This window comes from Syngnathus typhle, linkage group LG11, assembly GCF_033458585.1.
Source record: "Syngnathus typhle isolate RoL2023-S1 ecotype Sweden linkage group LG11, RoL_Styp_1.0, whole genome shotgun sequence".
NCBI lineage: Eukaryota > Metazoa > Chordata > Actinopteri > Syngnathiformes > Syngnathidae > Syngnathus > Syngnathus typhle.
The window spans coordinates 9,127,882-9,147,789 of NC_083748.1; the positions used below are offsets into that span (position 1 = coordinate 9,127,882).

Genomic DNA, 19,908 nt, shown 5'->3' on the forward strand with positions numbered 1-19,908 from the left:
AACTTTGGCGGCTCTCGGCACCCGTCTTATAGCTACCGTAAAAGACGCAGCCGGCATAAATAGTGAATATTATGGAAGTTAAGTCTGCGACTCAATCAATTGCTCTATCTTTTAAAAATAATCACATGTTTACGAATTGACATAACTTAATTGTTCGAGGGTTACGTTTAACGCCACTGTAGCGTAGCGTTAGCTACTCCGCTTGGTAGCTTCGCACGCTCTCAACTCAGTCATTTGCGTTTAGTTGTCTCGCTAAGCTGGTTTATTAACGTATTCAGTTCTTTTTATGCTCACACTGGCGTTCGCCTGCTATGATGGAGTTTATCTCCCAAAGGAAGAAAACACATTTGTGGATCAGGTCTTGGATGACCTGGAAACATACCAGAAGAGTAGCCCCAAAAGGTAGTACAGTTGGCTGTGTATTGTGACATGCATGTGCTGTATGACAATTAGTAATGTGTACTTATTTATATCACTAATAATGACTGCAAGCTGTTTTTAGTTTCTTCTTGTCAAAAGATCTCATGATGCCTGATCGTCTGACCTCTGCCTTTGGATTGTCAACTGACTCAAATATTCGTGTCCCCCTCTACTCCTGTAGTGTGCTCCTGTTCCCACCTCTATCCAGCAGGCTACGTTACCTGATTCATAGAACCGTCGAAGACCTACCGGAGCTCACCACCTTCTCTGTGGGGGAGAGCTGGTGTCGTCAGGTGGTGGTTTGCCCCTCAGCACTCAGGTATAACACAGGTCACAGGAGATCAATGAGCTGTTACATTGTTAGGCATTGCAGGTCACTTTGGCCTTTATTGGGTTTGCTTTTTTATTTTAATATATCTACGAAGATATGTTTTGTAGAGGTGAGGCTCAGGAAGAAGACGATGATGGAGAGAGCAGCTTCGGTCTGGACGAAGAGCCTGTTAAAAGTCCCAAAAGACAATCTTCCACCTCAACTCGAATCAAAGCACCCAGAAGGCCAGACAAGGCGCTTTACACGCCCAGAGCTGCTCGGCAGAATCTCCAGAGCCAAAACTCACAAGCCTCCCAAGGAGTCCAGGAGTCACCAACTTCAGCTTTCCTCACCAGTCTATCGAACTCCTCCTCCTCATCGGAGGGAAAGTCATCACTTGTATTAAAAGAAGAGTCAATTCCATTTGCAGCAGATGGCGCCCTTGTGGACAAAACATTAACGAAAGGAAACTTGAGTGCTCATGAGGATGACGTCACACTTTCCTGCCTGAGTAAAATGTGTCTTGAGGACAAACCTGCCAAATGTGACCTTAGTGAAGAGGTGGGACCATGTCGAATGCTTTTGATGACCTTCCTCTGCCAATGTGATTTTTCACGCCCCCATCCCTCTCCTCCTTTTACAGATCAAGACACACCTGCTAGAAGCTGTGACGTTTACCGTGCGGCATGTATGCAATGACTACTCCGCTTACGAGAATTTTCCCATCACCACTGAGGACTTTGCCCACGTTATCGAGATCTATGACTTCCCTGCTATGTTCAAAACAGATGACCTCTTGGATGCCTTTGCTGAGTACAGGTGGGGCATCCCTCATCTGTTAGGTCTGGATTTGGTAAAGTGGGCTAATTTAAAGCAGTATTTTTCTGTTTCTATATCAGTGATGGCGGGATGAAGATTACATGGGTGGACGACACGCACGCCTTGGGTGTTTTTGCCACTCAAACGGCAGGTGAGATCCTAAACAGTATGTTAAGATGATGCTATGTGGGAAATTGAATTCTGGCTCAATGCTAGCTTTTAAATAAAAAAAAAAAGTGAATTTGATTCTTTGTGTGATACAGCAGTGCACGCCCTCTCCATCTGCCACCCCTTGCTGAAGGTTCGAACACTCGCTGAAGGCAGCAAAATGGCCAAAGGCAAGGCCTTTAAACGACCAGGTAGAATTTTATTTCTCCTAAATTCCTTGTCTTATTTATGAAGTTTATCAGATACATTAGTTTTGTTCAAATGTTTTACCATTTGCTTTCCCTGGGCAACTCTGGTCCTCGAGGGCCGGTGTCCTGCATGTTTTCTGGATGTAGAATTATTGAATAAACTGACAATTGTGTTGTGCAGAGTTCATCCAGCCGATGAAGGAACGACCGAAGACAGACAGCGCTGTTGCTAGGCGGATGGTAGCCCGAGCTCTGGGCCTGAATAGACGAGGCCGAGGGAGAGGGCAGTGCATCTGAAAGCTTAAAGTGTGGGCAATTCAAGGTAACAAACAAATGTTACTTATTTGATTTGAATTAGAAAAAAAATAATTAAAAATTAGAACTAATATTTGAATGCTTAGCCATTATATTTATTTATCAAAAAAAAATTATTAAATAAAACATTTGTTGCCAGGGTACTTAGATAACGCAGCGCATGTGTAGTGTCACTGTCCAGTAAAAGGAATGCATCTTACAAGAGCAATCACATTTTGGTGAAGACACAATTTTGATTTAATAGAAGACTGAAGCTTTGCGACGTGCTGAACAAAATGACATTTTATTCAACGGCTCATTATTGATAATATCGAAGCACGGTGAATATTGTGACATTGAGATTTTTTTTTTTTATCATTTACAGGCTTTTTTATGTCATTGTTGTTGTTTTGTACAAGGCACTTTTCAGAGGAGTAAGCATAGAAAAAAAACCGAACATTAACTGCTGAATGTTCTGGGCTGGTTTAGTGCTCACAGCATTCAACACACAGCTTTAATCACAGAAATGCAGTTGTGCCTTTCACCATCTACCTTTACTATTGAGAATGTCAAATCTGGCAGGCAGCACGTGACTGACACCCTTACAAAATGAAGGGAACGAGTCACATTTACAAAATGACAACAAAAAATGCATTTTCACACAGACACATTTGAGGCTTTGCTACGGTCCCTGATAGCAATAATTTAACGGAGGTTGAGGGGATAAAACAGATCAGGGACAGTATGTGGAAAGTGAAAAGCAAAAAGTGAATAAATAAAACATTTGCAAAGGCGAGGTCAAGTATTTGAAATTCAAACTCCTTGGCAGAAGACACAAATACTTTAAAATGTGTCGCTTTTAAGTCCCCAAAGAAAATCAACTAGCATTACGTATGTTGAACTTTGACCTTTTGCGACTTTGATTGCTATTCATGTAGAACATCAATTCAAACCATCAATAAGAAGCAATGTAAGCGACAAATGTTTTTCCTGGACAAAATGGAGGTGAGGGTTTCTTGTGCTGACCACGCAAAGGTAATTGTTGGCACATTTCATTTACAAAAATATTTGGCTGCAATGTTCCCTGACGTAGTGATTAAAAAGCACCACATATTTAAAAAAAAAAAGAAAAAAAAGTACATTTCTACAAATACACCACGAAATAAAAGCTGTACTGCTTGTGGCGAATCGATGGAATAATTTACTGGATTGTTTTTCTCACAGTCAGTTTAAAACAAATATGGCTGCTTTTTACCACATTGTCAGTTTATCAGCAGCAAACCAGGATTTTATAGACATTGACATCTTTACAACACATTTTGTAAAAGGTTCTCTGTGAACTACTTAGTGTCCATTTGTCCCACGTCCTTAACTCTAGCCTCCTTTCTCCTTTAGTGGTTGTGAGACACTTTCTCCCCGCACTTCCTGAATGGCCGTTCATCTGTCCGTATGCCCATCCGTCCGTCTACCTGTGCGAAAGCTGATTGGTCAGCAGCCCGGGAAATGTTTCGACGCTTTCTGAACTCCGCGAGCCACCTGTGAATCCGGAAATATTAACAATGAATAGACGCCACTGATGAAGGAATCGATAAGTAATCGCTCACTCTGTAAATTTGTGGAATTATCGTCTGTACTTTGAAAATATTTTTTCATTCACTGTCAGTGTTATTCAGTTTGAAAAAAAAAAGAATGTTCTGGCTGGAAGAAGTGTTGGTTTCCTTGTCTTCATCGTGTTGACACGAGGTAGCAAAGAGCTCACCTATTTGACAGTTGTACATCCAGATGCGATTTCCGTCGTAGCGACTGCGGCACTTCATGATGTTGTTGGTGTAGTCGGATTCCGCAACCTCGTAGTTTGGGTTGATCACAACCTGCAGTATCGTGCAATGTCATTTGTTGTACAGTATTTGTGACGTTCGAGGCCATCATCATGCAACCACTTTGTCATCAAGATGACATTTCTGTCTTACCTGCATGATGTAGTCACCAGGTGGGACGTCTGTAATGTCGATCCACTGGCAGTCGATGTCATGCCTGTAGGTATCCGAGCAGCCCACCGTGATGCCCTGAGCTCCGAAGTTGGCGCATTCATATTTCTTCTCAATGCCTGTCAGCATTTAGATCAGAGTTGGTCATCATATGAAGTTGCTATGGCGATGTACTCATAGTTAGCATCGATAGATAAAGGGACATTTTTCGGAAGAAAGTTGTGTTTAGACAAGTTTGGGCTCATAGAACAAATTATTCTAAAGAAAATCTTTGAAGGCTAAAACAACAAATGGATGTACCTTCTGCACACCGTGTGTCCTCCAGACAGAAGCTGGCTTTGTGACCCTCTGCCACTTTAGTTCCATTAACAGTCATCAAGTCATAGTGGGTGAACACCTCCATGCTGTGGAAATGTCTGGATGTAGACAAGAAGAAAGTGTGTCAAAGGACCCGTGAATTAGAACCGAACTTGTTCAGTTGCGGCCTCACCTGTGGCATTCGTGCCAAGTCCACGATTGATGGCCTGCCCGCGGCCTGAAGTCTGACTGGCCATTGTTGTGGATCTGAGAGGAGAAGCGCAGCAGGCGGCGATAAGAGTTGTGGTCTGCCTTGTCGGCACTGCTGGACAGACACTTCTCCTCCTGGGCACACTGCAGGGCGTACATAGGTCTGTCCTCTAGGTAAGCCGTGTGCTCCACTTCCTGGGCGTTTAGGACCAGGTCAGGGGCCGCTGGAAAGGACACACCATCGGGATTAGGAATCGTGTGTACATTTAGCCAGGTTGAATTATTATGAATTATTCTTCATGCTGGACGTGTATGACGCCTCCTTACTCGGAGTACAGGATACCCCAGCAACAAAGCGTCCGCCCCCTTTAGGACATTGAATGTGTTTTCCGTGATGCAGGCACTGATCCAGAGCCAACTCAGTGCCTGAACATCTCACTCCACTCATCACCACATTATCAGCCGTACCATCGCTTTGCCAGAACCAAGTTTCCTGATAAAACAGAAGCACAGAAAATACCCATAATCTTTAAGTTGACACAAGAAGCTTCTGTTGTGGCTTGTTTTTTTGTTCTTCAAAGTGAAGCAGAGATGTTTAAATATTTATTTGTAAATTGTAACATATGACGCAAAGCTTGACTCACCTGGCCAGACATAAGACCACCCCCCCCCCAACCCCATATGGAAATATTTTAAGCCTTACTCAACATCTCACTGATAATGGATTCGCCATGAGGCAAAGCTCATCAAAAAGTAGACAACACGCGGCAAGGGGCGATCCGTTGTCCCAAAAATGCTGACTTTCCACGACCACATGGAAAGCGTCATTAACAAGTCAAACTTTCCGACATGACTGATGTGGAGGATTTAAGGCGTAGAAGGTCTGATGGAAAGGAAATCTCATTTTGCACGTGAGTTAAGAAACAGCACAGGCATGCTGTATCGTATCCCAGCAGACTGTACAAGGTCATTTTTTTAAACTAAAAAAAGCTTCCTAGATATAGTCATTCGTCAAACGCCGGGGTCAAGGGTCAGTTAAAAAAAAATTAAAAGCCTTACTAATAGCAACACCTGGATACTAGTGAACTGAAAATTTGTGAACTGAACTTTGAACTCATTTGTGTAGAAAATGAACTTTCCCAACACTGCCGGTGGTATTTGTTGTTCCAACTATTAACGGCGTGTGCATGTTGTAGCATTTAAAGTCCAGACAGCCAAAATGGAGCATGATTACCACCATAAGCCAAGTGGTGTTGCCTTGGTAATCAAGCTGAGTCACCAAGACAAATTAAGAGCACTGTTTTAAATTTAAACAACAGCAACATTAACTGCCTCTAACTTTGTTAACACTTGTGAGCTGGTTCGTGTTGACCTTATTTAATGCTTCAGCAATGCAGCGAATAGGTTGAGCTATGGCTGCAGTTATGATAATTTTCACCAGCAGAGGCTGCTGTTGCTCAGCAAAATTGAAAAGTCAAGTTCAAGGAAACATGCAGCCATTGCGTGCAAACTAAATGAGGGCTTGTCGAGAATGGAAGTGAGCATTACCTGGAAGGCGTGACTGGCATATCCCAAGCCTAGCTGTCTGCACACCACTATGGCTTCCATGGTTCCCCAGCTCTCACTGCACACTGCCCCCCACACCAGAGAGCCGTTCCTGTCTGTGAGAACCTCCACGCGGCCCTCGTACGGATTACGTCCGCCGGACAACCGCAGCTGTGATGAGGACAAACAGACACGTGTGTCCACAGGTTGCAAGTGGACGTACAAGAAGTCAAAAGTCAAGCCGCTTACTCTGTTCTGAAAGCCCATGGCAGGAACGTTGCACTTGACCGCAACGTCTCCGTCGTGGCTGCAGCCCAGAGCGTCCCGATTGAAACGACACTCCGTCAAAGATTTCTCAAAGCCAGAACACTCCACCTCGTTCATGTGCACGGGCCCGATGCCTGGAAAAGAAACCATGGGAAGAACATCCTTTTAAATCCAGAATGGGGACTATCCGCAATACGAATTGTAACAGCATTAATGGAAAGAAGAAACTTGATCTTTAGTTGACAGAAAATTCTGTATTATCATCGCTTGACTAACTGTTGGGATCAATTCAAAGACAGATGTTCAACTTTTTGGTAACTCAATTGTGAGAAAAATGCCTTATTGCAAAAAACATTCTTATTTTCAAGTAGAAAAGTGGAATTGCAGTATTCCACGATGTGTGCGAGTATTCCCAGCATGCTGGCTTTCTTCCCATGTGACTGAGAGGAATGTCCTTGGTGATGTGCGCTCGGCCAGAAATGTGCTCGCCACTAGAGGAAATAAATCAACGAGGAGTAGAACGCTGAAACTCAAAGTACACGACTCACTCGTTAAATTCCCTCCAGCCTGTCTTCCTGTCACCTGATTACATTTCATTGAGATTTTAAAGGATTTAGTTTGACACTAAATCCACCGTATCAAATAAATGCTTTCAATGTGTGTTTTCAGACACCCTCTAACAAATAAAACCACTCAGCAGGATAAAAAAAAAATCTTTAGAACATTTTTTAGCTTGTGGCCTGACAGACATGCGAGAGAGGTGTCTAGCTGGCTTGTCCAATATTATTATAAGAGATTACTAGTCTTTTAAAATGCTAAGGTTGACTTCTAAAATGATTATCAATTGCAATCAATGTGCAAATATGTATACATTTTGTTGTGGACTAAATTTGAAATATCTGCAAAGACGAAAAGGTTTTTGAGTTCCTCATCGCCCCAAACAAATACCAGCATCTAGTCTGTGTGTGGTTCCCTTTTGGAGCCAGAGCACAACTCAGGCAGTGTGTCCTGATATAATTCTTCCTCAGAATCTCACAACAGCTGCTTTTCTTTGCTGGAACATTTTGTACTCTCATCTACTCCTCCATTCACTGGGAGAACATGTGGATGACTAAGTCCTTCAGCAAATGGGATTCCTTTGCAATAGTATATTACGTTTCACAGAATCGGTTTCTGGAACACAATCATCTATTGTCATTTCTTGGCCTCTTATGCTGACTTCAGGTCTAGACTGCGATTTCATGAAGACAGCAGGTGGAGGGAGATTTTAAGGTTTTGTCCACAAGTTTCATTTTAACAGCTGGACTTCACTGGAACCCGTATGCATATTGGCCCTTTTTTTTTCCTTCTGGAAAAAAAAAAGAAGTGATTTTGGTGTGTACCTTGTCCCATGCTAGCACCAATCAAGGCCTCTTTGGCACTGCCGAAGCCCAGCTCCCGACAAACCACGGTGGCAGCTTGGATGTTCCAGTTGTCCTCACACACCGTGCCCCACTCGCCGTTCTTCAACACCTCCACGCGACCTTCCCCTATCATGGCTCCACCTTTCAGCCTCACTAGGGGTTGCTATGAGAATGGAACATTTTCAATTGGGGCTCAGAGCCTGAAAATTCCCATTTGAAGTTTACCTCCATTCTGTACGCCTTCCTGTAGCCCGTGCTGAGGCTGGGAGCAAAGGAACGTCCAGGAACGCAGCTGACCACGACAGGCATGCCCTGCTCACAGGTGTTGTTGCCCTTCAGCTCGATTTCCCTGCCCAGTTTGCAATCAGAGAGGTCGGCCTCGTTGCCAGTGCAGTTGACAGAGAAGCCCCAGTAGTTCTTCTTGCGTCGTTTCGCCAACAATCTGAGAGGGAAAAATACAAATAAATCATTTTATTTGTCATAGATGGATTTGCTCCTTTGTTTTCCCTCCCTGAAAAATAGTGTTGAATTTCTAACGTTGGCTCCGCTCAAATTCAGCTTAGCATCTCATTAAAAATTGCATGCATGTTTAATTTATGATCACTCACATTATTAAATTTATGGAGTGAAACCAATGATAATTAGAATAACCATTTATATTTCAGATGTTTCCAAAAAAACGGAAGAATTATGTCATAGTCTCTTTTAACTTTCTTTGGAGCGTCTCAAATAATTCGACAAGTTTGTGAGGAAATCGTAAATTGCTTTTGAGTCAGTTCACAGTACTGCTCTCCATATTCTGCATCTCAAGAGAGCAGTTCAAGTGGCCACTGCCAGGAGAAAAAAAGGAAATAAAAAGACCGAAAAAAAACACCGTTATGCAACATAATCAAATCAATTTGTTGGGCTGCAGCTTTTCGATGCGACGACATTTGAGGCCCAATAAGATGATGTTCTCGTGAAGACGTACTTGTAGGGCTTGTCGTTGTAGCGCTTGTCGGCGGGGAAGCCGTACATGCCGCAGATGACCCTGCTGTTCATCTCTGTCCAGTCCGCGTTGCAGATCTGCTTCCACTTTCCTCCGTCTTTCACCTCCAAAAAGCCCTCGGTGATGATAATCCTTTTTCGGTGAGAATACGTGGCCCTTATTCGCACATCCTCCACACTCACGGGTGAACGCTGATGAACAAAACGGATCACAGATATTAGTGTTGCATTCAAATGCTTCATGTCATGATTAAGCAACAATTTCACATTTCAATGATCAATGAGTTGCTGTCAGAGTTCATCAGAGTCAGTTGCAAGGTTGAGGACCATGTGTCCTAGGTCCTTCTAAATCAAGCTAACCACTGCCGGAGCTAGAGGGGGGCTGCAGTCGCCATTGTCCCCCCCGAAATGTGCCAGATAATTGACTTTAGGGCATTTTCCAATTTCTAAAATTGTTTTTCACATTTCCACCCATTCCTCATTGAGAACATAAACTCCGTTTCAATCATGTTTTTTTTTTTTTAAAGAATTATTTGTTTTGCAGACCCCTGAGATATCATTGGCCCCTTCATAATCCCCTTGGGCCTGTGACCTTAACCTTTTGGGTGGCTGTAACCTTTGACTTGTGACCCTGTTAGAAAAAAAAAAAACACCCTGCCATTGTTCATTTCCTTCCTTGAGCCTCAAGGGTTGGAGTAGGGTGTCTGCATATGGTTGAACCATAGGAGGCAAATTGAGGCTTCAGCTTTTTAGCTCATCCAAACTGCTGATCTTACTAAACATGATCCACTTTAGCTTAAGCGAACATCCAGGCACGTGTCCCAGAGGTCTAAAGCGTTTGCCCGCACAGTGGTTTCCTGAGATGGCGTCAGCCTCTAGGAATGTTCTGCTAACTCTTAGCGGATGAGGAGTAGGAGGAGGTCAATTAAGTCAGACCGTGACCTCGACCCTCCTGACTGCTGCGGTTTGAATGGGAGAAGCCGGTCTGTCATCAGGGGTTTCCTGCCGAACGTGGCATGACGTAAGGTTTTCCATAGTCCAAGTCTGGACCAAAAGGTGAAGACGTAAGCACAGATGAGTTTTCAATCCTTACTACTGTAGTGTTAGGGATGAGCGTTACTGATCATCAAGAGTAATGACCTTGGAATAATGAAGTTAATGAAGCTAATTGTATTGAAAGAAAGGCTAACTTCACGGCCATTGGTACCACATCAACTTTTTGTCTAACTTATTTTCTGCCCTTCGTTTTTTGGGGTCATGGCTTCAAATCTCCACAATGATTGATAAGGGTCATCAAATTGCCTGGTTTTGATGGATACGACATAAGAAGTCATTGTGCTTAAACATCAATGGTGTGAAATATTAGGTGTGAGGGCTAAATCCGTGACCAAAAGGCATTTGAGGTTCAGACGGGTGCTTCCGGTGTTACTTTTGGCTCAGGAGGAAGGAAACTGGTTGAAGCACAAATGTAGAGAGAGGAAACGAGCAGGACAGATACCCATAGCTGGATCCAGTTCAGACTCCGCCCCACAAAAAAAAAAAAAGCAGACCAGCAGACATAAACTCAGCCTAATCCTGTTTGGAAGAAGCCCAAATCTTCACACTGCTTATGTTCACTACTCACTCTATGAATGCTGAGAGAAAAGCATTCACACTCATGCTACTCTGGATCCAAAATATGATTACGTATGGGTTTTCCAATCATCCATATAAAGCCAAACGCAAACCAGATCAAAGATGAGTTGATGGACAGAAAAGCTATGGCACTGATGTCACTTTACACAACTCATCCCTAATTTCTGTCTTTGGAATTTTCAGTTATCCTGAATAATAACCAAATTATTATTAAAACTAGTCAAATTTATGTAGTGCACATCCAAAGGTCTGTTGTATGGCCCATGTATAGGCAAGGACGTAGTATACTAAACTGCTGACTCGGCATCTAATATTATTAATAACTATTCTAATATAAAATGTTAAGTCATTCTTTCATTTCATTATTATATCCATCTGCAATTATTTGAAATTGTCCAAGAAATTTAGGAAGGAATCGAAAAAAATAAAATTAGCAACGTGATATGATGCTCTCATCAGTATCAATAGTCATCTTTGTAATTCGCTGACTACGACCGTGAATCATTCATTCCAAGAATACGTCTTTTCTCCTCAAATACATTCCCAGTTTACTTTGGCCACGTGCATTTTTTTTTCTCTTGTGCCAGTCAGCTTGTGTTGCTCTACGAAGCCATTACTGAAATGTTTCCAAACTGTAGCGCAGACTTGTTATTTGAACTGCTCCGCACTGACCCCCCGCTGCCCACCAAGTACATATGCGGACATGAGACAGCGTCTCACGAATACTTCCACTACTCTTCGGTTCTTCCACTTTTTTTAACCACCAGACCGAACCTCACGTTTTTATGCACGTGAGATCCCATCACCGACCCCCCCCTCCCGAACACACACACACACAAACACCTACCCTGCCCCGCCTGCCCGTCCCCTCACTTACTCACTATCCCACCTTGTTTAAATATGCTCAATGCAAATCACCATCATACTATGGTGTAGCTGAAAAGCTCTCTTGCAAAGGCTTTCATAACTACGAGTGTCTGTGTGCGTGTCCGTGTGTGTGTTCTGCCATATCACTTGCATAACAGCAGTGTAAAAAGACACTGGGCAGATGATATAACTCAGTTTAATGGCCAATACATTTTACTTGAAATGTTTAGGCCAAACTCTGAAGTCTTCTGGAGCGCCTGCATATACAATTTATAGCAGTATTGCTCTTTTTCAAGGATTTGTCTCCTTTTTGTGTCCAATTCAGTCCACAGCATTTCTAACCAACAATTATGGCTGGTGTGTTACTTGACTGTTTTATGTTTACGGCATGATAATAATATCTCTCAGTATGGTTTATAAACAGCTTTTAGTGTTTCAACTAAGCATAGAGTGTAGGTATGCATGACAGAAAACCCAACTTTGGGTTGCCTAACAGTTCTGGGCCGGCCACCACATCTGTTGAACATGTGCTGATTTTGTCTATATATCAATCCATAAGAAACTTGGCTAGAAATAACATTTTCTTCCCTTGGGTAGGTTCCTCCTTACAAGCTTCGCACACTCATCGGACTTGTTGGAGGCATGTTCGGCTTTGACTCAGATTTCATCATTTGTTTGTTTTTTAATGGCAGAGAATGCCAGGATGGAGAATTTTTGTAAGCGGACACCATTGCAGCTTATGCAGGCGTGCAACCTTTAACCTCTTTAACACCAAGCTTTTAATGCCGCTTTCTATTATTTTCAGTGGCCCGTGTTTGGTTGGATCAAACACAATGAACGCTGTGGTGGGAACCCGCAAACCACTTTGGATGTTTATGTCTCTCAAGCAGACTCCATCTTATCGAAGGATGAGCTCATCGGAATTTGAGCCAAGCTGGGAAATATCTACTTTGAGAGGAACACTATAATAAGACAGTTAAAATTAGTTATTGGCAGGCAAGGGGCGATACATGAAGCTGACTTTCTGGAAACCAAAGTAAATAAATATGAATTGTCCTTTCAGTTTCACATTTCTAGGATTTGAAGGATGACAATGATGTGACTAATAGTGGAGCTGTGCCATGAGTACCACTTGCACAAGCAAACATGTTTCCTTCTTTCTCAGAGTTTTCCTCAAAGACCCCATCTGTTCTCATCTCCAACATCTGGAGAAACTAAACGGTGTAGAACTAGCTAACAAGTACATTGTTCGTGGAGCATGTCAAAGTCATTGGCTGTGATTCCGCACCTCGGGAATGCCAGACTTTGCTGAGGAAGAAAGTATGGCCTCTGTCCACTGAGGTCACAAAGATCCTCTTGACTTGAAGAAGTTGAAATGGTGGTGCTAATAAAAGCAGTAACTAACTGTTTCCATTTCAGAAAGAAGATGCTTAATGTGGTAATGTGGTCCTTTCAAAATATGATGTAGTATAAGGGCTTGTCAAATTCTGGAAATTATACCCCTCTAAAAAAAAATTCAAAGATGGATTAGAAAAAAATCATGACTAGCATGCATTGAGAAACCACTGCATGTGTTTGATTGCATCTCCGTGGATACAGAAGTTTGTGGCCGTGGAAATGATACCCACATGCTACATCATCCATCCATCTTCAGCATCATATTTCCTCACTTGGGTAGATTCAAACCCATACAGAGGAAGATACAGCTAGATCTGCTGTGGCGGCAAGCTCTCATATTTCACCTAGCCCAATTAGAGAAGAAGCCAAATTTACAACTTTCAGTATCAATCTTCTTCGAACAAGTCTTGCACTCGAATATGCACCTGACGGAGTGACTGGTTTTCTCCCTGTTTGCATTGACCTCCGTTTTAACTTTAACGTACACACGTCGCGTCCACTTTCCCGACTGAGCACAAAACGCCAATTCATGCGGTGAGTAAACACGCTGAAGGAACATGACTGGCCGTTGCTGCGGCACACGCTCAAAGAGGTGCAGCCACACTCGGGCCATTCCTTTCTCCTGCCACTTGAAAGGCCTCACCCAGGCTGAGGAAATATTTACAGGGTGGGGGACTTAACGGCAGCAACACCCCTGGAACTGTAAACACACAACAAATAAGGAACCAGAGGGTGCTGTATAAATACCCCTCCTGTAAAAAAATAGATAATTAGAAGCATTAGTAAGCTGTAAAAAATGGCCCAACTGGATATACACAGATTTGCTTCTTTGAGGTGAACAGCTGTAGCTGCTGTTCTAGACAAGCATTTCATTTGACATCTATTCTGGTGCGAGTGCCATGACAAACCCCGTTAGTCTGGCTCACATGGGAACCCCCTGCGTCAGAGGCTTTTCAGACATTTCCTCCCTGTCTTCTATCACGCCTACATTGACTTTCCATCTGGTATGAAAGGTGTTGACGGCAGCCAGACATGATGAGCTCCCCCTGCTCACAGGGTGGGAAGCCTTCTCAGTATCTCCAAAGAGGGGGGGTGGGAGGAGAAGATTATGGGCCAGGAACATGCCTGACAAAGTCATTACTTGACTTCGGCAGAAAATCAGACCTGCACGTGCAAGATGACTCAGACATTACTATTCTTACTCAATAGAGAATCTGGTTTTATGTCCTGACCAGTTCATCAAAAGCCTTGCTTGGTCATTTTAACAATGCATGACATTATGCAGTGTGTATCGAACCTACCGCATCGCTGTTGGCCTGATTCCGCATAAACCTGAAGCCCGGAATGCGCTGCTGGGAGCACACCACCCCGACATCTTCGGAATGTTTGCAGTCGCTCACACCAAAGCCGTTGTGGCGACACTCGGCGAGACTCTTCTCCCTCCCGTTGCAATCCACATTGTCGAGCCAGATTCGGCCTGCAACGGACACAAGCAAAGAAGTGATTAGATGGGGCTTCCAAAAGGTGACCCTGCTTTTACACCTATACACCAAATAGTTGACTGACTCGGGATGTTTGGTCACCTGCCAATACTTGCAGAACAAACGCAGCCAAGTTCAGTGATGGCTTATGTTGGGCAGCTGATTCATCTGAATCAACTAAACCATTATAAGCAAGCAAACCACCAGACCGCTGGTCATTCTGACAACAACAGGATGTCGTGAAACATCCTGACCATTCCAAAAACGTGACTCCATGTAAGACTGTCCGTCAACTGGAAAAAAATTTTAACGTCTCAAAATATGTCTGTTTCCCAGTTTGGCGTCCGTCAGTGATATTACTCTTAAATTCTTTTTGCAAGTCTTACGGGGATTGAATTTAGAGAGCAGTTAGCTTTTTATTGCCATTCTAAGTTGCGCAATGTTCCCAAAATCATCTGAATAACAATCAGATTCTGTGCCGTAGCAGCTTAAGCAAGTTACGACCTTAAATGGCTTCTCCAAAGTCATCTCCGTTTGTTTTACACATTGAGGTTGCAAATGTTTTATTGTTGGCGGCTAAAAAGCATGTAAACAACTCGACATGGGAAAACAATAACGACTACTGGTTGTCTACTTTTTTTTTACTTAATCTATTTAAAAGCATCTGTTTTTCTTCTCTTTTGGTCCGTGATGCATTACTCATAATGATAGGAGATGGAAAAATCCCCTTAATTACTTTTATGGCCTTGTGTTTCCAAAAACAACAGTAAGAAAACAGCTCAATTGTTTCCATGCAAACTGATACAAACAGCTTGCAGGGTGTTTCCATACACACCTCGCTACCTATTTTCATCCACCCACTTAATAACCACTGTGGCTTAAGTTTCGTTACTGATTGCTTTTTTAACGACCAAAGTTAGATCACAAGATACTTTGTTAGTTACTTTCAAAAGACTTTGACAATTCAGGTGAATACAAAAATAGTAACTCATTGAACAGTAATTTTAATCAGACTACTATACTAGATCAACGCGTTTGATTTCTAGTTACTAAAAATGATGCGAAACATGTTACTGGAACCATCACAATAAACAGCCGCTATCATTTAAAAATCATCGTCAAGCATATGACAATGATCAAAATATTTGGCTTCCATCTTGATACACAAAGCTTGATAGAGTCGAAAAAGTTACGCTTCAGCGGAGCAAATATGTAAGCAAGTACGTCACACGCAACTGCTATTGTTTATAACAAGGGCTCCACTTGTTTAGCTCAAAGTGTTTTGCATATATTAGGTGTATCATTTCAAGCATGTTATTTCAACATTTAAGCATGGCTGCCAGCTCACATTCAGCAGCAACTGCTCCAGAGGTAGGAATGTCATCAGTTTGTTTTTTCTTTTTTGCCACACCCTTAACCACACACACACACACGTATGGTCAGTGCTGATTGCCATGTCTCAATCGCTTTGCTTCGCTGATGAGACAAAGACAAAATATGCAAGCCTAACCAACGACATGCTGGCTCTTGGCTCCTGAGTGGCCTCCTCCGGCCTTTGGATTGGAAAATGTGAAATCAAATGCACGTGAAAGGGTCGGCGGGGATTTTGCTTACCGTGTCCCTTGCCATACTTGGCTGAGGGTGTCCATGACTCAGCGTCCACAAAGCCGAGTTCTCTGCACACCACCTGGGCAGCGTAGATGGAGAAGTCATCATCGCAGACTGTTCCCCACTCGCCGTTGTAGAGAACTTCTAGTCGGCCCTCGTGTTTCTTCCGTTTCGCTCCGACTAGACGTAGCTGGATAGCTGGCGTGCCTGACTCCCGTTGGGCATTGCACAGCAGCCATGTGCAGAGCATGATGCATAAGAGGCTGAGGTCCAAAGAGCTTATTGCTCGGCGCAGCATGATGCAGCTGATGGGAGAGAAAACAAAGAGCAAATTGCAAGATTGCTTTTACATTTGATAACATTTCCTAAAGCTCAATCTTTGATGCTTACTAACGTGCACTCTACCAAGGCACACTGAAGTCTGACTGTTTTTATGCTTGCGGGCAGTTTGTTCACATTTTGAGCCTTCTTTGTACACCTTCCAATCTATTGGATGCTATTTGGTGATGTTTGAATATTAATTATTTTCCATATGCAAAACGTTAAACTGAGGGCTAGAACGGATCTGGGCAAAGGGATGAGAAGAGAGCAATTTGTGGTGTGTGGAACTTTGAAGGAGTGAAGTTTTGTAAAAGTTATGTTTGGCTACGAGTAGCCTCCTCCTCAGGCCTCAACAGCTTCACGAGAATCACTACCAGATTTTTATCTCAATGTATCCCAAAAAATTACATGTGGCTGCAAGGAATATCTTTTTTGAGAAAGATTTGAGATAAGTAATCTCTCTTTCTATGACAGCCTAATGAAGAGCAAATGTTGGCTCCTGCAGAAAAAGTGCCACCCCTGTCATTTATCTCAACGACGCCCAGAGGTTCTGCCACTGAGGTTCAGTGGAAAGTCTAGCCTGCCTCATTATTTCATGACCAACCATGCAATTGTCAGGAGGGACACAGATGCCCTCAGGGAGGAATGTTTCAGGACTTCAAGGAAGGCGAGACAGTGAAAGTGGGAGGCACAGAGGAAGACCTCCACGTCACTTTTAAGCGAGGGGGAGGAAATGGTTTTAGGGTTGACGTCATAGCAACTGTGGGAGCACGCATGAGAGCGGAACCTGGAGAAGACATTCAAAAAATCAGACGTACTCTCTTTGGCTTCATCATCTTCTTGTGGGAGGACTGTGACACCTTTCAGCCATATATGGACTGTGAGCATTGTATTTTAGTTTCATGGATTTTGTATGATCTGCAGAGGGATTTTCTGTTCTGATACATAAGGCTTTTGTATTAAATATAGTCACATGATAGTGTTAAGCAAGGATACTCCAAATGATCATTGTAGGTGACAGCAACAAATGTGAGGTGATGTTTGTAAACTGTTTTACATTGAATTTATGAGTAAATAAATGAGTATAACGGTTGCGTTTAAAATGACCAAGTTCAGTGCGTTGTCCATTATATGATAATAAGTGACATAAGTGGACTGCAAGGAGTCCAGTTTGACCAGGTGCCACTAAGAATCTAAGTTTCGTGGGCTTCAATTTGCAGCTAGACAATTAGAATGAATAAATTAACAAAATATCATGCTATAAGAACGAGGGGCAAGCAGCAAAACTTATGCAATTACTTTTTGAGTAACACATGAGACATACAAAATGACCTCAAATATTGCAAGGAAGATCAATCTTACTTGTGCAGAAGAAGGGTCCTCGACTTGATGCGTTCACCTTGTGTGAGCCTTTGAGGTGTTATGCATTGCGTCTTCGTTCCTTTTTGTACTTTTGCTGGCGCTTCTCGCAGCTCCCCTCACAGCTGGCAGCGACCTCCCGTCCCACTCCTCACGCTCATGGCAGCCAATCAGCGGCGGCCTCAGCATCCTGACCCCGCCCCTCTCATCCCACCCCCGCTCCAAGCACCACCGGGGTTACACAAACACACCAGAACTTGGCCCTGCATCCATCATATAGGAAACCTATACTGTACTTTACATTCCATTCTCCGTGTAAATGTACGGCTTGTGTTTTTGTGTTCCTAATTCTCTGAATTTCAATGTCTGGGGTTTTTGTTTTCTTCAAAAAGACAGACTGCGGGTTTACAAAGTTTGTTGAAGTTAGAGTTAGACCACATCCCATAATGTCCCCACTAGAATCAGACATAAAATTATAGGATGTTGTGTTTTTGTGTGGCCGAAAGTTCAAACTTCCTCCAGCTCCCAATGTGTCCGATTTTTGAGAAATAAAATACGCTCAGATTATTGGCGTGTGTAACTCTCTTTAGCTAATAGGAGAGGAGAGGATTATTACTTAAAACATTATCACTCAACAAATATAAATGTAGATTCTTACCTGCATCCAAGACAGAGTTAATTGCATGTTTGTTTCTAACGATGTTATCAATGTGAGAGTTCAGAGGCCTCATCTTATCTGTGAAGTCAAGTCGCAACAGAATTGTAAAGGCTGCAACACATCACCAACCTTTCACAGGTAAGTGACCACCTTGCCTTTTTGTAACATTTCCAAATTCAAATACCTCAGACGTTAGTGGCCGAACAAGGCTGCGGCAGCAAGAAAACGTGGTGTAGTAGTCTGTACGATGACAAAAAAAAAAAAAAGCCATTGGCGGCTGTTGTTAGCTTAAAGTGAGCATCTGCTGGAGCAAAGTTGTGGAGTAAAACAGCAAACACTTTTTATTTAGGAATGCACAAAATATACCTTTGAGTATACAGGAGTACTAATTCCATATACAAACAACAAGGCTTTTCATCAAGTATAAAATGTACAATATTTTTATGTTCAAAAATTCACTGCAACAGAATGTCATTTGTCATTATTTTTTGGCAATAGATTGTGCTGAAAAGACTCTTCCATGAATCAGACCATCCATCCTTCCATCCATCACATGACTTCTTCTTCATCTTCCCTCGGGTTCAATCAGACCTGAGAATGCCGTCAATGCTGGAACGTGTTTGAACAGCAAATACACATTGCGTGCAATCACGTGGAAGTGGATGGACGTGCGAGACGTGCACTTTGGCCACAAGAGACGAATGACTGCATGAGGAGCTTACGGTAACACGTGTTTTTCTCTTTTTACAAAATAGACACAATAAAGGCACACCGTATTTGGAAAACATGATAGTGACAAAAAATGATGGTCGTGCTTGCAAACTTGTGAGCAAGAGGTTGCATGATTCAGTTTTTCCATGTGCTCTTCTTCTAAATGATCCCACAAATGTCGGTGGAATAAAACTCATGATGTCATTACTTTGCAAAGCTGTACACTCTGACTCAATAAAACAGACAACATAAAAAAATAGTCACTACCTTATATATGAAGTCTCTACAAGCCCACTTCAGCTCAGGCACTGACTGACTGACTGACATGACTGTATTTACAATCAGGCAATGAAAGGTCGTGACCTTTCATTACATATTTGGATGACATCATGGTGATAAAATATTTTTTTTTCCCACAATAGTCAATAACCTGGAAGTAAAACATCCATAAGCATCCATATTTCCAAATTATACACAATTTTGTGCTTAAGCACTGCTCTAGTTCAATATTTTAGTATGAGGTATGCAACCATGTACAATATTTACTCCAGATACTTGAAGTATATTGATATGCACGACAATGGTTTGTGTGCTCTCTTAGAAGCGGACATGACCTCTTATTCCGTTCCCATTTTGGCAATCAGTTCATCACAGATCTTTGTGAGCTCCTCAATCTCCTGATTCTGTGTACACACACAAAAAAAAGTCTCATACTTTTTACCGGAATACTGTAGCGCTCGTTAAATGAAATGCTGCCCTCTTGTGGTACATACGTATACTGTATCTTTTTTGTAATTTCTCAAAGCGGTCATAACTCTCAGTACATATAGGTAAATGAAAGGAAAATTTTCATGCGTGAGAGGAACTTATCGATGGAATTTTAACCTACCCTAATACTGAAGTTAACTCATAATTAAAGTAAATATTTGACCTCTAGGTCATAAAGATAAAGCATCATTGACATTGCAAGCTGT

General features: G+C 42.5%; 3 protein-coding genes across 6 annotated transcripts in view; 1 reads left to right on the top strand and 2 right to left on the bottom strand.

The window, feature by feature from the left end:
- On the top strand, positions 1 to 19,141 carry r3hcc1 (R3H domain and coiled-coil containing 1). Of its 2 annotated transcripts, none has more exons than XM_061291240.1 (8): positions 1 to 402; positions 602 to 739; positions 859 to 1,291; positions 1,374 to 1,549; positions 1,630 to 1,700; positions 1,813 to 1,908; positions 2,087 to 2,227; positions 12,204 to 19,141. In XM_061291240.1, the coding sequence occupies exons 1-7, from the start codon at positions 287 to 289 to the stop codon at positions 2,200 to 2,202; spliced, it is 1,146 nt and encodes a 381-aa protein (XP_061147224.1). In that variant the 5' UTR covers positions 1 to 286; the 3' UTR covers positions 2,203 to 2,227; positions 12,204 to 19,141. The 2 variants fall into 2 exon arrangements, with proteins under 2 accessions (XP_061147224.1, XP_061147223.1); XM_061291239.1 differs by lacking the exon at positions 12,204 to 19,141 and adding an exon at positions 3,595 to 10,469.
- LOC133162210 (lysyl oxidase homolog 2A-like) lies at positions 2,485 to 16,183 on the bottom strand. The gene is made up of 13 exons (XM_061291236.1): positions 15,892 to 16,183; positions 14,098 to 14,273; positions 8,880 to 9,088; positions 8,135 to 8,351; positions 7,889 to 8,072; positions 6,489 to 6,640; positions 6,243 to 6,410; positions 5,022 to 5,187; positions 4,678 to 4,918; positions 4,488 to 4,603; positions 4,170 to 4,306; positions 3,959 to 4,070; positions 2,485 to 3,735 (listed from the first exon to the last, which is right to left on the bottom strand). Exons 1-13 carry the CDS (start codon positions 16,181 to 16,183, stop codon positions 3,665 to 3,667), a joined length of 2,241 nt encoding a protein of 746 aa, XP_061147220.1. The 3' UTR covers positions 2,485 to 3,664.
- The window catches only part of LOC133162208 (transforming acidic coiled-coil-containing protein 1-like), a 19,897-nt gene continuing 18,527 nt past the window's right edge, over positions 18,539 to 19,908 (bottom strand). For all 3 annotated transcript variants that reach the window (XM_061291233.1, XM_061291235.1, XM_061291234.1), the window contains exon 13: positions 18,539 to 19,617. In XM_061291233.1, the coding sequence (XP_061147217.1) occupies positions 19,552 to 19,617 (66 nt within the window). In that variant the 3' untranslated portion in view covers positions 18,539 to 19,551. The remainder of the gene's footprint in view (positions 19,618 to 19,908) is intronic.

What these genes read in the sequence shown, in the direction of transcription:
- r3hcc1 (XM_061291240.1), top strand. Translation starts at nt 287, where the DNA reads ATGCTCACACTGGCGTTCGCCTGCTATGATGGAGTTTATCTCCCAAAG. An exon ending in TTTTGCCACTCAAACGGCAG is followed by an intron (nt 1,701 to 1,812) that starts GTGAGATCCTAA and finishes TGTGTGATACAG; the next exon opens with CAGTGCACGCCCTCTCCATC. An exon ending in CAAGGCCTTTAAACGACCAG is followed by an intron (nt 1,909 to 2,086) that starts GTAGAATTTTAT and finishes TGTGTTGTGCAG; the next exon opens with AGTTCATCCAGCCGATGAAG.
- LOC133162210 (XM_061291236.1), bottom strand. Translation starts at nt 16,183, where the DNA reads ATGCTGCGCCGAGCAATAAGCTCTTTGGACCTCAGCCTCTTATGCATC. An exon ending in CAAGTATGGCAAGGGACACG is followed by an intron (nt 14,274 to 15,891) that starts GTAAGCAAAATC and finishes TGTCCGTTGCAG; the next exon opens with GCCGAATCTGGCTCGACAAT. An exon ending in CCATGGGCTTTCAGAACAGA is followed by an intron (nt 6,411 to 6,488) that starts GTAAGCGGCTTG and finishes TCCTCATCACAG; the next exon opens with CTGCGGTTGTCCGGCGGACG.